This window comes from Gorilla gorilla, chromosome 11 (genome assembly GCF_029281585.2).
Source record: "Gorilla gorilla gorilla isolate KB3781 chromosome 11, NHGRI_mGorGor1-v2.1_pri, whole genome shotgun sequence".
NCBI classification, from domain to species: domain Eukaryota; kingdom Metazoa; phylum Chordata; class Mammalia; order Primates; family Hominidae; genus Gorilla; species Gorilla gorilla.
In genome coordinates, this window is record NC_073235.2 from 103,881,515 (window position 1) to 103,898,830 (window position 17,316).

At 42.5% G+C, this 17,316-nt stretch overlaps 1 protein-coding gene across 9 annotated transcripts in view; it reads left to right on the forward strand.

Moving 5' to 3' along the window:
• The window catches only part of CASP8 (caspase 8), a 50,829-nt gene that overhangs the window by 31,292 nt on the left and 2,221 nt on the right, over positions 1–17,316 (forward strand). For 5 of the 9 annotated variants that reach the window (XM_063695090.1, XM_063695089.1, XM_019022103.4 and 2 more), the window contains 7 exons: positions 1,057–1,387; positions 6,125–6,230; positions 7,258–7,396; positions 7,519–7,563; positions 9,506–9,570; positions 11,451–11,592; positions 16,640–17,141. In XM_063695090.1, coding sequence (XP_063551160.1) covers positions 1,083–1,387; positions 6,125–6,230; positions 7,258–7,396; positions 7,519–7,563; positions 9,506–9,570; positions 11,451–11,592; positions 16,640–17,141 — 1,304 coding nt within the window. In that variant the 5' untranslated portion in view covers positions 1,057–1,082. Of the gene's footprint in view, positions 1–1,056; positions 1,388–6,124; positions 6,231–7,257; positions 7,397–7,518; positions 7,564–9,505; positions 9,571–11,450; positions 11,729–16,639; positions 17,142–17,316 lie in introns of those variants that run through there. The other 4 variants (XM_019022105.2, XM_055379395.2, XR_010129672.1 and 1 more) reach the window with 3 other exon arrangements.

Consider the following 17,316-nt stretch of genomic DNA (forward strand, 5'->3'; position numbering starts at 1 on the left):
CGAAAACTAAATACCGTATGTTCTCACTTAAAAGTGGGAGCTAAGTTATGAGGATGCAAAGACATACAGAGGGATATAATGGACTTTGGGGATTGATGGTGGGGTTGAATGGGAGGTTGGTCCTAATAGGTCCTAGTACGTCCCCTACTTCTAAGTCTTCCAGTCTGTCCTTTGCACTTTGAATGTTAATTCCCAGTTGGATAATGTCATTCTCATTTTTACAGTCCTTTCTTAGCTCCTTATCACCTCCAGGACAAAGCCTAAACCCCTCGCCCCATGGTAATGTGGCCCCTTTGTGACATGGTACCTGGCTAGAGCTTCATCCCTTTGTCCCATCACTCTCCATCCCAGACACTTTGTAGTTACTTTATTGAGCTCCTTGTGCCTGCCTGAATGGACTTGAAAGTTCTTACCTCCATCTTTTACATTAATTGTTTCCTGTAAGAATTGTGCTTTCTCGCATTCTCCCCAAAATCCCTTCCCCATAGGAAGCCCTTCTCCCAGGCTAAGTTAAGGTTTCTTCCTCTACATCCCTATCACACTCTGGTCACAACCCTCTAACCATTGGCTTGTTTTTTTTTTTTTTTTTTTGTGAGACGGAGTCTTGCCCTGTCACCTAGGCTGGAGTGCAGTGGCGCGATCTCCGCTCACTGCAACCCCCACCTCCCGGGTTCAAGCGATTCTCCTGCCCCAGCCTCCTGAGTAGCTGGGATTACAGGCGCGTGCCTCCACACCTGGCTAATTTTTGTACTTTTAGTAGAGACGGGGTTTCACCATGTTAGTCAGGCTGGTCTCAAACTCCTGACCTCGTGATCCGCCTGCCTTGGCCTCCCAAAGTGTTGGGATTACAGGCGTGAGCCACCGCGCCCAGCCCATTGGCTTGTTTGTATGTCTACCTTCCTAAACAGTAAGAGGGAACTTGTCTGGTGTTCTTTTTTTCTCTCCTGTGCTCACAGCACAATGACCAGTATCTAGTAGTTGCAGTAGCCTTTGATGAACAAGCCAGCAAATGGTACTTTTCTTCCTTATCTGAACATACCATTTATTTTGACTTAGATTATATTCTCCTGCCTTTTGAAAAGATGGACTTCAGCAGAAATCTTTATGATATTGGGGAACAACTGGACAGTGAAGATCTGGCCTCCCTCAAGTTCCTGAGCCTGGACTACATTCCGCAGAGGAAGCAAGAACCCATCAAGGATGCCTTGATGTTATTCCAGAGACTCCAGGAAAAGAGAATGTTGGAGGAAAGCAATCTGTCCTTCCTGAAGGAGCTGCTCTTCCGAATTAATAGACTGGATTTGCTGATTACCTACCTAAACACTAGAAAGGAGGAGATGGAAAGGGAACTTCAGACACCAGGCAGGGCTCAAATTTCTGCCTACAGGTGGGTGGAAACTCCCATTGTGGGACTGGGAGGTGTGGGTTGAATGGACAACCTCTGGGCTGATTGGGGCTTGTTTTTGTGGTACCCTGCCTAGTGCCTGGGAACCCAGCAGTGCCACAATTCTAAGCTTCTACAGAAAGACAGTGGTGCCGTGGGTGGTCCTGCTAAAGGCTGTAAAACTTAGCTTCTCCCCACCCTAGAGAGAGTGGGTAAACAAAGGCGTGAGAGAGAAACCACATTCGGTATCACTTGGGAGGTTTTGGGAAGATGTCCCACCGGAGCCAGATTAAGAAATTTAGGGGCCTTATGTATAATTCTATAAAAATGCTAAGACCATAAAATAAAAATTTATTTTTCAAAGTGAAACATTACTTAGAGGTATGCTGAAGTTATAATAGAGTTTTTCTAAGTGTTCTCATTTTTTTCCTCTCTTATCTTGGTGCCTCTCGATATCCAGATTGTGTGCTTACTTTGCCCATCCATTGAGTAAAGCATCATGGCTTCCCACCCTGAAATCCCCCTCCCACCTGCTTGCGGATGGCTATGAAAATTTTCAATGGGATTTAAGGGTTTTCTGCCACACTTAAAGACTCGAATGACAAAGTTCTTTACAGAGCTGTAAGCCGCTGGCCTGGCACATACAGCTAGGCAGTCTCCACCGAGGCTGCCCAGTTCCTGTGAGCCCGGCCGTATGACAGTTCTAAGCTTCTATAGGAAGACAGTGGCATGTTGGGTCATCCTGCCAAAGGCTGTAAAACTCAGCTTCTCCCCACCCTAGGGAGAGTGGGTAACCAAAGGTGTGAGAGAGAAACCCCATTCAATTACAACTTCATGATGCTGTGACAAGACTTTAAAAACAGAAACACATTGTCACTTTCTCTCTTTCAACATCTCCTATTATCAGACACTACTTAAAGCAATTTTAGCTTTGCTTTCAGGAAACTTCTACTGAAGCCTTCGTTCTGGGCCCATTTCATTGTCTCTGTTTGCTTGTTGATAACTATGGCATGTGAGATGGAAAGTGTTCACAGCCAGGGCTGACAGCTGCTGTCCTCTGATGGCCCAGCCCATGAATGCTCTGGTCTTTCTATTCTCAGAGACTATTTTTTGTTTTGAGGCTTGACTATTTTTTGTTTTGTTTTGTTTTGTTTTTGAGACGGAGTCTCGCTTCATCACCCAGGCTAGAGTGCAGTGGCATGATCTCGGCTCACTGCAACATCTATCTCCAGGGTTCAAGTGATTCTTCTGCCTCAGCCTCCTGAGTAGCTGGGATTACAGGTGTGTGCCACCATGCCCAGCTAATTTTGTATTTTTAGTAGGATGGAGTTTCACCATGTTGGCCAGGCTGGTCTCGAACTCCTGACCTTAAGTTATCCACCCGCCTTGACCTCTCAAAGTGCTGGGATTATAGGTGTGAACCACCGTGCCCAGCCAAGGCTTGACTATTTTGATTTTAAGTGAAAAAAGAGATATTCTGGGCCGGGTGAGGTGGCTCACGCCTGTAATCCCAGCACTTTGGGATGCTGAGGCGGGCTGATCACCTGAGGTCAGGAGTTCAAGACTAGCCTGGCCAACATGGTGAAACCCTGTCTCTACTAAAAATACAAAAATTAGCTGGGTGTGGTGGCTCACGCCTGTAATCCCAGCTACTTGGGAGGCTGAGGCAGGAGAATTGCTTGAACCCAGGAGGTGGAGGTTGCAGTAAGCTGAGATCGTGCCATTGCACTCCAGCCTGGGCAACAAGAGTGAAACTCTGTCTCAAAAAAAAAAAAAAAAAAAAAAAGAAAGAGATATCCTGGGTGTATAAGTTTCCTAGGGCTGCTGTAGCAAAGTAACACAAACTAGCAGGTTTAAAACAGTTTTTAAAATGTATTTTCATAGTTCTGGAGGCCTGAGTCAGAAGTCAAGATGCCAACAGTGTTGGTTCCCTTTAAGAGGCTCCGAGGAAGAATCTTTTTCATGCCTTTCCCTGCTTCTGGTGGGTGGAGGAATCCTCGGTGCTCCTTGTCTTGTAGATGAGGCACAGCAGTCTCTGCCTATGTTCCCTTCTCTGTGTCTAAACCTCCCTCTTATAAGGAGACAGTCACTGGATTAGGAATTAGGGCCCACCTAATCCAGTATGGCCTCATCTTTGTGTGTGTGTGTGTGTGTGTGTGAGAGAGAGAGAGACAGTGTCTCACTACATCGCCCAAACTGGAGTGCAGTGGCATGATCTCGGCTCACTGCAACCTCCGCCTCCTGGGTTCAAGCAATCCTCCCACCTCAGCCTCCCAAGTAGCTGGGACTACAGGCACCCGCCACCATGTCTGGCTAATTTTTGTATTTTTTTGCAGAGATGGGGTTTCAAAATGTTGCCCAGGCTAGTCTTGAACTCCTGGGCTCATGCAATCTGCCCACCTCAGCCTCCCAAGTTCTGGGATTACGGGCATGAGCCACTGCGCCTGGCCAGCATGACCTCATCTTAATGAGATTTTATCTGCAAACGTCCTGGGTCCACATAAGGTCGCATTCTCATATTCCAGGTAGACATGCATTTTGGGGAAGAGGGGAGAACACTATTCAAGCAGTACACTAGATAGCTTTGGTTTACTAGCATTGTGAAGTCTTTATAAGGAACTTATTCATTAAGGCACCAGTTAGTCCTAAAAACCCACAGCCCCAGAACAAGGAAAGCCGAGGGGGGTCTCATCTTGTGCCCACCATCTTGGTCCTTTGAAGGTTCCACTTCTGCCGCATGAGCTGGGCTGAAGCAAACAGCCAGTGCCAGACACAGTCCGTACCTTTCTGGCGGAGGGTCAATCATCTATTAATAAGGCAGGATCTCTCTTAAAATCTTTAATGTATTGGCTTAGAGATAAAAGGGTCCATGCAATCCTGACTTACTGCTTGTTCATTATCATTGAATACTAGCCAGAAGCTAATAAATTTGCTAGGGTGGCCACTTACCATTATAAGAAAACACTAGACATTTTATTTTCCAGTTATAATTGCTACCTATAAAATAAGTATCTTATAAACTATTCAGGTTCATTACTAAATGGTGATGGTACAAGAAAGCCTGTAGGCTTCAATAATGAGGAAAGCAAAAGGGTAAATACCTTGTAATAAAGGTGAAAGAGTCAGAGTAGCTTTGGATTAGATCCAATTTTGGGCAAACTGAAAGCTTTAGATAAACACTTCTAGGGTAGAGAGTCCATGAGAAGGGGGATAAGGCAGATGGTAATACTGAGTAATTTCTGTTTCTACGCCATTTTTATTTTCAGAATTTTACTTTTCTAATTAAATTTTAAAGTCAACGTGTTTTTGTATTAAAATTATTTTCCTTTACACCATAGTATTGAAAGGTTTGCTGACTTCTAAAACATTCCTTTGTTCACCTATTCGACAAGCATATTCCAAGAGCCTAAATGTGCCAGCCTAAATGTGCCAATCACATAAATGTGATAGGCATAGATTAGGAAATAGTAACACCTATCACTCATTGAGCACTTAGTGTGTTGACAAAGATTGATTTAAGTACTTCACATAAACTTATTTGTGTAACCCTCGAAACCTTCCTATGATGTGGTTACGGATAATTATCTTCAGTCTATGGACGAGGAAAAAATGTGTAGCATGTCTAAAGTTAACACTGCTCAAAGATAGTGGAACCAAGGCTCCAACACCAATAGCCTGGGTCCGCTGAGCTCAATCATTGCACCTCACAACCCTCTGGGTTTACGAAAATAAAAAGGGTACGGACCTGGCCACTAGGGGACTTGAACAGTTTCTAAACAGACAATTATTTTTTGTTTTTATTTTTAGTGTGGTGGCATGATCACAGCTCACTGCAGCCTCAACCTTCTGGGCTCAAGTGATCCTCTCACCTCAGCTTCTGGAGTAGCTGGGACCACAGGTGCATGCCACCACACCCGGCTAATTTTTAAATATTTTTGGTAGAGATGGGGTCTTGCTATGTTGCCCAGGCTGGTCTCAAACCCCTGGGCTCAAGTGATCCTCCTCCTGCCTTGGCCTCCTAATGCGCTGGAATTAGAGGCATGAACCACTGCACCAGGCCAACAGACAATTACGTGTGTTATCGTTTTGGGGTTACTAAGTCATAGTGGAGTGAATGCAGCTTTGAGGATGCTCAGGCAATGCTTGAGTTGATTGTTCGTGGATGGGCCTCTGCAGATAGACAAGGGGATGGGGTGTAGCGGCACCACAGAAAGGGGTGAGGGCAGGGCAGCTGGGTGTGTTTGGCTTCAGGTCCTTTAGTGTTTGCGGTCTGGTCTGTGATGGGGATGTATTCGGAGACTTTGTATTCCAGAACCGAATGCTTGGCCGTCTTACTGAAGATAACGACTGGGAGAATACTGACCAGTTTTGATTAGGGAAGTCATGAGCCAATGTGCATTTTGAAAAGCATAATTTCCAAAAGGCAAAGCTTTTTGCTATTGCAACAAAATCTCCATTTTACAGAAAAAAAAAAGGAAAACAAGATTTACTCAACTGAAATAAACTGAAAGAAAAGTTGATAGAACTTTAAATTGTTAAGGGTGGGAAAGTCGGGGAGGAGCCAGTAGACTTCTGTGTCACCACACCAGCCTCTTTCCAAGGGCTCAACTCATAAACCATGCCATTAACTAGCTTTATGTTGAAGGGAGGCCTTTGGAATCAAGTCCACTGTGACTCCATATATCAAATGGGAAATTATTTGGGAAAAGGTTTCTAAAGTGTCTCCATTTCCCACCACAGGGTCATGCTGTATCAGATTTCAGAAGAAGTGAGCAGATCAGAATTGAGGTCTTTTAAGTTTCTTTTGCAAGAGGAAATCTCCAAATGCAAACTGGATGATGACATGGTAAGACCTGGTATCTTACTGAGATTTAGTCCTGAGACTTGGTTAGCCAGGGGGCATTTCTGAGACCAAAGAGAGGGGGTATTTTGGTAAAAGCAACCTGGATTCTCACTTTTTAACTAGAAGAAGAAAGTTGTCAGCACGAGTGTTACAGATGTGATTCCTTTAGACCGAAGTGCTGCTCATGTTAATTATTGGGAGCAAGGCAGAGTCAGAGGCCAGGAGAAGGAGGCTGGTTGTGCAGATGCAGCCCAGCCTGAGACCCGGCAGAGCTGGGAAAGACAGCGGTGGGTCTGAGATATTTCCTCCACTTCTGCAGTCCCCGAAACAACCTGGGACCTGAAACTCTGTGTGTATATTGTGTCTGTGTGTTGTGTGTGTATCTCTGTGTCTGTGTGTGCCTTTCTCTGTGTATAGTGTGTGTCTGTATTTGTGTGTGATATGTGTATCTCTGTGTGTCTCTGTATAAGTGGTGTGTGTGTCTGTGTATCTCTGTGTGTGTGTGTTCTCTGTGTGGTATGTGTGTCTGTGTGTTGTGTAGTGTGTATTGTATTTATGCCCCTGTGTGTGTATCACTGAGTATACTCTGTGTGTGTTGTATCTGTGTGTGTATGTGCATGTGGTGTCTGTGTGTATGTGTGTGTCTGTATGTACTCAGGTCTGGAGAGGCAATGCTGGGGGTGAGGCCGTTCCCCAGGGTGTCACCATGATGACCGGGCTGCTGTCTCAGGTTGTTTCACAGTCCCCAAGTAATGCATTCGCAGGAGATTTGAGCACAGGGCCTGGGGACTGGGTGACATCTGACATGGCTTCTCCTTTATCCTCTCACTTCTGTCTTTCTGGGCCAGAAAACATGGAATCGCTACCCTAGTAGCCTGCTGGCTGTGAGAGACCAGCAGAAACTGTCAGAAACTTGGGAAGCAAGGGCAGGTCCTTGGTTGGAGAAATTGGAAATTAAAAAAAAAAAAATCTAATCTAAAAACCAGTAGGGCTCAATCCAGATTCCCAACTTTATTTCTCCTCCTCTTAGAACCTGCTGGATATTTTCATAGAGATGGAGAAGAGGGTCATCCTGGGAGAAGGAAAGTTGGACATCCTGAAAAGAGTCTGTGCCCAAATCAATAAGAGCCTGCTGAAGATAATCAATGACTATGAAGAATTCAGCAAAGGTAGAAACAACCTGACAGCCGGGAATCGGCAAAACCTACTCTAAAAATTGAAACTGACAAATCTCTCCATATCGCAGTTGTTTCTAATCAAATATTGTTTGGGGTTTCCCCTTTTAATTCAGAGAGAAGCAGCAGCCTTGAAGGAAGTCCTGATGAATTTTCAAATGGTAATGCTTGGAGATACATTTTCAAGATTTAGTTAATTTACTATCTGGTACCTGCATGTGTCCTTCCCACAGCCTTCTACCACATGCACGTCTTAACGTGCCTGCTCTACTTTTTCTTTTTTTTTGTGAGACAGTTTTACTTTGTTTCCCAGGCTGGAGAGCAGTGGCACCATCTCGGCTCACTGCAATCTCCGCCTCCCGGGTTCAAGCAATTCTCCTGCCTCAGCCTCCTGAGAAGCTGGGATTACAGGTGCGCGCACCACCACGCCTAGCTAATTTTGTATTTTTATTAGAGATGGGGTTTTACTATATTGGCCTGGCTAGTCTCAAACTCCTGACCTCAGGTGGTCCGCCTGCCTTGGCCTCCCAAAGTGCTGGGATTACAGGCATGAGCCACTGCGCCCGGCCGCACCTGCTCTCCTAAGACCTGTAGCCCAAGCTGGCAAGTTTGAAATAGGTGCAGAGTTAGTCAGTAATAAGTAATTTAACATCATTTTTTCTATGTGGCTTTTTTTTTCTCCTTGACGTGCTGCTCATGTTATGCACTGAGTAGCTGGATTTAAATTATGTTTCATAATTTTCTTGGTTAAGTCACTTTCTCTTTCAACACCTTCTACACTAAGTCACTCCTTTCAACTTCCTTTCACTTTTTCTACCTGGTAAGCGAGGCTGAACCAAGAGAGAGAGCTCTCAATGATCTCCTTCAAAATTTTGATTAATCAAATATTCTTTTTTTTTTTTTTTTTGAGACTGTGTCTTACTTTGTCCCCCAGGCTAGAATGCAGTGGCGCAATCTTGGCTCACAACAGCCTCGACCTCCTGGACTCAGATGATCCTCTTGCCTCAACCCCCTGAGTAGCTGGGACCACAGGCACAAGCCACCATGCCCGGCTAATTTTTGTATGTCTTGTAGAGATGGGGTTTCGCTATGTTGCCCAGGCTGATCTTGAACTCCTGAGCTCAAGCCATCCACCTACCTGGGCCTCCCAAAGTGCTGGGACTATAGGCAATTAATAAAGTATTCTTTCTGATTAGAAAAATTATATACACTAATTGAAGATGATTTTAAATTCAGAGAAATTTTTACAAGTCCAAGAACGCCATCACTCCATTCATATCATGAATATTTTTATTGTATTTTTACCTTGGCTCTTTGTGGTGTGTGTGTGTAAAATACATTTTGGATCACTCAAATGTATTTTAAAGATTAATGTCTATGCAGGCTGTCCTTCCCTTTCCCCTCTGCCTGCTGAGCCCAAGGCCTTAAGAATACTTTAAGGAGTAAAGTACTAAATCATTAATTCATCCTGAGCTAGTGGCTTTATTAATGAGTATCTCATAAATGCCACAAAAATTCAACCTGGCCATGTGGAGCAATATAAAATTATGGCATTTCTTGGTATGTTTTTCTCTTTGGCGAGGAGACAACTTGATCTTGTGTTTCCAGAAGCATGTTAATTGCCCTGCTTGCAGAATCTCTCTGGCTTGAAAGGAGATTATATTCATGGCAGTCTGTGAATTTTCATTTTATTTCATTTATTTATTTAAGACAGAGTCTCACTCTGTTGCCCAGGCTGGAGTGCAGTAGTGCGATCTCAGCTCACTGCAACCACTACCTCCCAAGTTCAAGTGATTCTCCTGCCTCAGCCTCCTGAGTAGCTGGGACTACAGGTGGCTACCACCGCGCCCGGCTAATTTTTTTGTACTTTTAGTAGAGACAGGGTTTCACCATGTTGGCCAGGCTGGTCTCGAACTCCTGACCTCAAGTGATCTGCCCATCTTGGCCTCCCAAAGTGCTGGGATTACCGGCGTGAGCCCCTGTTCCCAGCTTGAATTTTCATCTTAAAAAAGACCTTATGTTGTCCTATGTGCTACATATTTCATTACCAGTGTACCTTTCCTGCCATGTCTCATTCTAGATGTGTCTCTTCGTTGTTTGCAGGGGAGGAGTTGTGTGGGGTAATGACAATCTCGGACTCTCCAAGAGAACAGGATAGTGAATCACAGGTAGACGGAAACCTCCAAATCCTTTTTCTTTTTACATTACAGATTCTAGTTATTTAATTTGTTAGCTTTTTTTTTTTTTTTTGCTGCCAGATAAACTGATAAGGGGCAGAAACTTACTGAAAATTTTGAGAACTGTAGAAAAAATTCACACAAAAAAAGTTAAAAATATGACTTAATTTTTAAAATGTGACTCCTTCAGTTTTCTATGCATTTGAATTTTATTTTAAGACCCGAGATGAAGATACTGGAATAGTTGGAGGGTGGAGGGGGTAATAAGCCTCCTACCAAATCTTCTAGCAGCTGTGCCAGCCTGGATGGGGGAGTGGTTTGGAGAAAGAGTCTAGCAGGAATGGAAAAAGCCAAGCCTTTTCCTTTTAGCTTAATGTTTCAAAAATGCTTCTCCTTTGTGATTAGGTGTAAGCAGCAAACTCTCATAATCTAGCCATCTCTGTGTTTTTGTCTCAGTGAACCAGCAGAAACATGTAATTTTTAGGCATAATAACTTCTCTTTATGTAATCAACAATCCACCAAATACATCCTGGCTTATTAGCCGATTTGCTCCTCCTCATGGTAGGAAGAAGAGGAAATCCTGAATATCTGAAGTAGGCTTGAGAGAGATTATTCACTAGTGTGGGCTCCTGAGAAAATTACCAGACCTCTTTCATCTGAAAGTCAAGGATTAACCCAAGTAATGTGGTACTTTCTAAACAGTATAGCATGCTACAAGCATTGTCCCCACTGAAGAGCTAAAGACACTGTCTTAATATCTTAGTAAATCTTAGTATGTTTTTCCTTTTTTAATGTTTTATTGAGACAGGGGTCTTGCTACGTTGCCAAGCCAGGTCTGGAACTCCTGGCCTCAAGCAATCCTCCTGCCTTGGCCTCCCAAAGTCTGGGATTATAGGTACTAGCCACCGTGCCTGGCCAAATCTTAGTGTCTTAATATCTCAGTAAATACACTTAATATGCTTAATAAATACTTAGAACACTTAACTGTAAATAATAAAAACTTAACATACTTGGTACACACTTAATCAAATATTTAATATCTTAGAGTTAACGTATTAAGATAACAGGTTATTTGCCCAAAGTCATAAGGTGAAGTAGAGGCAGGAATTGGGCTTCCTAGCCTGGAGTCCTTTTCTCCACCTCAAGGGGCTACGCAGACCTCCAACTAAATGCTGAGTTTCTCGGTACTGAAACAGCCCTAGGAGAATGAATAGGACACAGCGCCATCCCTGGCCAGTACTATCAGGTACTATAGTTTGGATGCCATAACCTACAGTGTAGCCAGGACCTCCCTGACCAGCCCGTCTCTTCCCAGCAGCCACCGTGGTCCTGAGAGCTGGGTTAAGCCATCACCTTTAAAATCCTGGGACCACACTGTGCAATGCATGAATGGGAGACCCTCAGCTGTTAGCCACGAAGCACAGATGAGTTCAGTAGACAGCCAAGAGAATCACAAGTCATGGCGTGGGGGCAGCCAAAGACATTCATTCATTCAGTGACTCTTGATTGAGCTCTCACAAGTTAATACACCGTAGTCCCTGGCACAGATGTTATGAACCTCAAGGAGTCTTCTGTATAGTATGGGAAGCAGAAATGAGAACAAACAATAATACAATATGATGACAACAATATTAATATATGTGCAAAGTGCTCAGGAGGCCCAGGTATTGGGACACTGACTTTACAACGATGGGGCAGAAGTCTGAGGGTCCTGTGTGAAGGAAATAGGTAGAAACTAGTTCTTCAAGGAAACGACCCCGAGTTGGGGTGGTGCAATGGAAAGCAAGTCCTCTTACTAGGGAGTTGTTTGTTTACATCTCTAGTGTTTGACCCACAGAGTCAGCTCCTGGGTTGGGTTTTTGTTTTCCAGACTTTGGACAAAGTTTACCAAATGAAAAGCAAACCTCGGGGATACTGTCTGATCATCAACAATCACAATTTTGCAAAAGCACGGGAGAAAGTGCCCAAACTTCACAGCATTAGGGACAGGAATGGAACACACTTGGATGCAGGTACAGTAGAACCCAAAAGAGAAAAGTAAAATATTTCTTATGCCTATTTTTTTTTAAATCAAAAGGGAGAGAACAAAAGCTATACCAAAAGGGCCATGTTTCAGGAAAATGGATTTAAACATATTTCCCTGTGGAGGTAAAGAACATTCTTATACATTTATCAGTTTCCTGCTTTTTTTTTAAATTAATTTTTTAAATAAAAGCAATGTATGTATAAATATAAAATATCAAATCTTACTAAAAGACATAATGAAAAGCAGTAATAAGCTTTGTTTTGAATTCAGCTAAATGCATAGCGCTTCTGTGGAATGCATTAGGCGATGAAATTGCTGTGGTATCAAAGCTCTTATAGAGGCTGCATTTTTACAGGTTGGGCTGTTAAGTGCAGCAGAAATTGTGGGTTCTTAACAGAAATAGCATTTTCAAGTATTAAATATTAAACTGGTTAGCAATTCTTTTGCTCAGCCAATTTAAGCTAAGATCAAGAACTTACAAGTTAAATGAAAAAACAATTTGTAGTATGTGAATATAAAAAGTGACTACAACAACAAAAAATAAAAATCATCCATCACCATTGAGATATTAATAATTTTGATTTGATCAAAGAACTTTTGGAAATAGTGTTCATCAGGCATAACATCAATTATTGATTTGTTTTGCAAATGGAGGTAAGTTTAGAAAATTAATGTAGACTGATTATAATCATCAGGAGTCTGTAATGGCCCCTATTAACATTTTTTTTTTTTTTTTTTGAGACAAAGTCTCACTCTGTTGCCCAGGCTGGAGTGCAGTGGTGTGATCTCAGCTCACTGCAGCCTCCACCTCCCTGGTTCAAGTGATTCTCCTGCCTCAGCCTCCCAAGTAGCTGGGACTACAGGCACACACCACCGCACCTGGCTAATTTTTGTATTTTTAGTAGAGATGGGGTTTTGCCATATTGGCCAGGCTGGTCTTGAACTCCTGACCTCAAGTGATCCGCCTGCCTCGGCCTCCCAAAGTGCTGGGATTACAGGTGTCAGCCACCTGTACCTGGTCCCTGTTAACGTTTGATTTGTTTATTTAAGCAAATCTAAGCCTTTAAAAAGGCACAGAGATTAAGTCCATTGATTACATCATTCGTCATTATGCGCTTGGTATTGAAAAAAACATTTTGGACCCTTGATTTGTATTCTTTTAAAATTAAAACATTTCTATTAAAATAACATTTGCTTCTATTTCTGGCAGTTCATTTTCTTATAACTGGCCCATGATTGACTAGTCTCTGGTAGGCATTCGAGTCTGTGTGTCCTGCTTTTTCTGTTCCTGTTCTTATGTTTTATGCTGAATGAGTAAAAGTAGGAGACCCAGCTGCAGAAGTCATTTCTCCTGAGACTCCCTTCTGCCCTGCTTCAGTGCCTTCAGACTTGCTTTACAGTCATTTTTTTAATCAACATTCCACATTTCCAAAGGATCAGAATTTTTTTCACAGAACCGACACACTGTATTAGCCTTGCCAAAGTGCTTCCAAATCAACAAGGGCCTATTGCATTTCAGTTATTTTTTTCTATTCCTAGTGCTAGACTGTATTTTTTCTTTTTTTTTTTTTTGAGACAGAGTCTCACTCTGTTGCCCAGGCTGGAGTGCAATAGCATGATCTTGGCTCACCGCAACCTCTGCCTCCCAGGTTCAAGTGATTCTCCTGCCTCAGCCTCCCAAGTAGCTGGGATTACAGGCATGTGCCACCATACCCAGTTAATTGTATTTAGTAGAGATGGGGTTTCACCATGTTGGTCAGGCTGGTCTCGAACTCCTGACCTCAGGTGATCCACTTGCCTCGGCCTCCCAAAGTGCTGGGATTACAGGTGTGAGCCACTGCGCCTGGCTGAGACTGCCTTTTGACTGATGACTTATGTTTAGCTCTGATGTGCTGACAGGGACAAAATGCTGGAGAAGGAATAAAAAAGGAATAATCCAACAAGGATCAAGAGAACAGGAAAGGAGACAATAGCTAATGAAAGGTTTCCAACAATTTGGGGGAGTTGAAAAAAAAGAGTAGAGGTAATTGACTTAACAGAGAAAGCTACAACCTCACTGATTACAGAGGGGAACACAGAAAGGAGGCAAGCCTATTTACCCCCACAGAATCCTGGAAAAATTCAGCAATTGGAAGTACAAAGTGTAGGTGAGGCAATGAGCAGAAAACAGGAAGATTCTTTGAAAGCCTATATAAGCCTATACAATCCTCTGATTCATACCTCCCTCTCATAGAGCCAGCAACTATTCTTATTCTACCATCATAAGGAACAGGAAGTTTGTTTTCTCATAAAATTGAACCAGAGAGGCTCTACACTTCGGTGTGCCAGGCCCAGCAAAGGAAGCAATGAAGCATTTTACTGAACACAGAGAGACTGAAGAAAACCTACTGGTGGCATGGAGTCAGATCTCTAAACCAACTTGGTTCCAAGACACTGGCAGCAGATACAGACTTACCTCTGGAGAAGCTGAAAGCTCTAGCTAAAATACATACAGATAATGACATCTGGAGGTTTCCTAATGAAATGATCAGGTCCCCAACCAATCATCTTGCTATGAAATCCCTCAGAGAACAAGCCACATCCATAAACACAGAGCTTTCAGTCGACTTTTTAATGGACTAATTAGTCAATTTATGAATGGACAACCAAAGGTCAGCAGGCATTTGAAGAAAGGCTCTAATATGAAAGAGAGGTAGCTTGGTACAGTGGCTCACGCCACCGTAAATCCAGCCCTTTGGGAGGCCGAGGCAGGCGAATCGCCTGAGGTCAGGAGTTCAAGCCCAGCCTGACCAACATGGTGAAACCCCATCTCTACTAAAAATACAAAAATTAGCCAGGCATGGTGGCAGATGCCTGTAATCCCAGCTACTACAGAGGCTGAGGCAGAAGAATCACTTGAACCTGGGAGGTGGAAGTTGCAGTGAGCTGAGATCGTACCACTGCACTCCAGCCTGGGTGAGAGAGCAAGACTCCGTCTCAAATAAATAAATAAATTACTAGATAAATGAGAGGCAATGCAAATAACAAGAAAAACATGAAACAGAATATGAATGAAACAAAGATAATGTTGAGAAAAAAGCAGCCTTTTTTAATGCTTAATATTGGTATTTAGTATTCTTAGAGAGTTAGTTAAAGGTCCATGAAAGAACAAGATGTTATGAAAAAGGGACAGAACAAGCAAGTCTCCTCGAAAATTAAAAATTTGAGCACCAAAACGAAAAATTCAATAAAGTAGAAGATAAAGTCTAAGAAAGTAGGATAAAAAGACAAAAATAGAAAATAGGAGTGAAAGATAAGAAAATTTGAAGCTAAATCAAGGATGTCCAATTTTTGACAATAAGAGTTCCAGAAAGAAAGGACAGAGAAAGGGGAAATGGAACTTTCCAAGAACAAAATGACACAATCTCCAGATTGAAAGGGTATAATGGATTAAGATTCACTTCCAAACATATCATACCCTAGAAGCTTCTGGAAAGAGAAAAAAGTAAGCCAAATATGTAAAGTATCAGAAATGGAAAGTCTTCTCTCTAGCAACACTGAAAGCTAAAAGACTGTGAAGAAAGGCCTTCGGAATTCTGAGGAAAAATGCTTTTGGAAATAGAACGCTATAAAGACTCATACAGGGGCTCAAAAAATGTACTTCTCATGGTTATGCTTCAGCAAAGGAAACTGATAAGAAAGAGGAAGTCATAGATGGAGGAATCAGGGAACCTACTATGGAAGAGACAGAGAGATGTCCCAGTAGAAGAGAAATTCATCTGGCCTATGGAACAGCCAGTTGGTATTACAGCAGAAGGATGCAGTGCTCTGGATGGAAAGTTTTCCAGGAAGAAATAAAAATGAGTCAGACAAGTAGCCTGAAAATGTTGAAAGATTTTGGCCAGATCCATTGAGCACTTGGAGAAAAAATAGTGTTAAGCATATAGGAAACAAAGCAGATGAAAAAATAATACAATTACAAGTTCCAGGAAAGGCAAAAAGGTTAATAAGAAAGGAAACATAATGAAAGAACATTATGTTTACATAGTCTTATATTACTATGGGCCGGAGGTGGTGGCTCATGCCTACAATCCCAGCACTTTGGGAGGCCAAGGTGGGTGGGTCACTTGAGGCTGGGAGTTTGTGACCAACCTGGCTAACATGGCGAAACCCTGTCTCTACTAAAAATACAAAAATTAGCTGGATGTGGTGGTGCGTGCCTGTAGTCCCACCTGCTTGGGAGGCTGAGGCAGGAGAATTGCTTGAACTTGGGGGGCAGAAGGTGCAGTGAGCTGAGATTGTGACACTGCACTGTAGCCTGGGTGACAGAGTGAGACCTTTTCTAAAAAAAAATTAAAAAAAATAAAAATATTACTATGGATTCAACCAAAACTTGTAAATAATTGAGTAAGAGCACCAAATGCTTATTCTCCATAATAAGAACTCAATGTGAAAGTCTAAAATTTATAAATGAGTAATTAGCAGTGTACCCAAATTCATTACAAAATGGAGGTCAATGTGAAAAAAAGTGGTTAAAAACTGAAAGTGGTTGCCTTCATGGAATGTGACTAGGTAATGGGGAGGGATAGAGAGGGGATAACCTTTTGTATAAGGTCTTCTAGTTCTATCTTATTAATTCATATCTTTTATTTTGCTATACATAAATAATTTTGAGAAGGTTTAGGATAAAATAAGTTGGATCTTTTATTCAAAAATTGTTTTTTTTCTGATTATGTAAATAATATAATCATTTTTAAAATTTGTTCAGTAGTAAGCCTAAATGATAGCTTACCCATCTTGTAAACTAGTTTACTAGAGAAAACAGACCAACAATAACACTCTCTCCTTTCTCATTTGCTTCAGGGTTTGAGAATGTTTTTAGCTGGTGGCAATAAATATTAGAAGCCTGCAGAATCCAGCTACAAATATAGAGGGTTTTGCTCTTGAATTTCTGGTTCAAATTCTTATCTATCAATGTTATGCCCACTGTGCTCTCCAGCTGTGGTCTGTGAATTACTGTGGTATAACGTGACTGTTCAAATTTCACTTTTCAGGGGCTTTGACCACGACCTTTGAAGAGCTTCATTTTGAGATCAAGCCCCACGATGACTGCACAGTAGAGCAAATCTATGAGATTTTGAAAATCTACCAACTCATGGACCACAGTAACATGGACTGCTTCATCTGCTGTATCCTCTCCCATGGAGACAAGGGCATCATCTACGGCACTGATGGACAGGAGGCCCCCATTTATGAGCTGACATCTCAGTTCACTGGTTTGAAGTGCCCTTCCCTTGCTGGAAAACCCAAAGTGTTTTTTATTCAGGCTTGTCAGGGGGATAACTACCAGAAAGGTATACCTGTTGAGACTGATTCAGAGGAGCAACCCTATTTAGAAATGGATTTATCATCACCTCAAACGAGATATATCCCAGATGAGGCTGACTTTCTGCTGGGGATGGCCACTGTGAATAACTGTGTTTCCTACCGAAACCCTGCAGAGGGAACCTGGTACATCCAGTCACTTTGCCAGAGCCTGAGAGAGCGATGTCCTCGGTAAGTTTTGCCTACTCAGCCCTCCTCACTGTTACACTACCTTCCCCCCCTACTCCATCACCACTACTATCTACTCATATTCAGAGCCTATTAGAAAGTGCTATGTGATTTAGATCACATTAACAAGTCAGAGAACTGTCCAAGGGGAGTGGTTTCCGTTCATCTCTAAATGTCT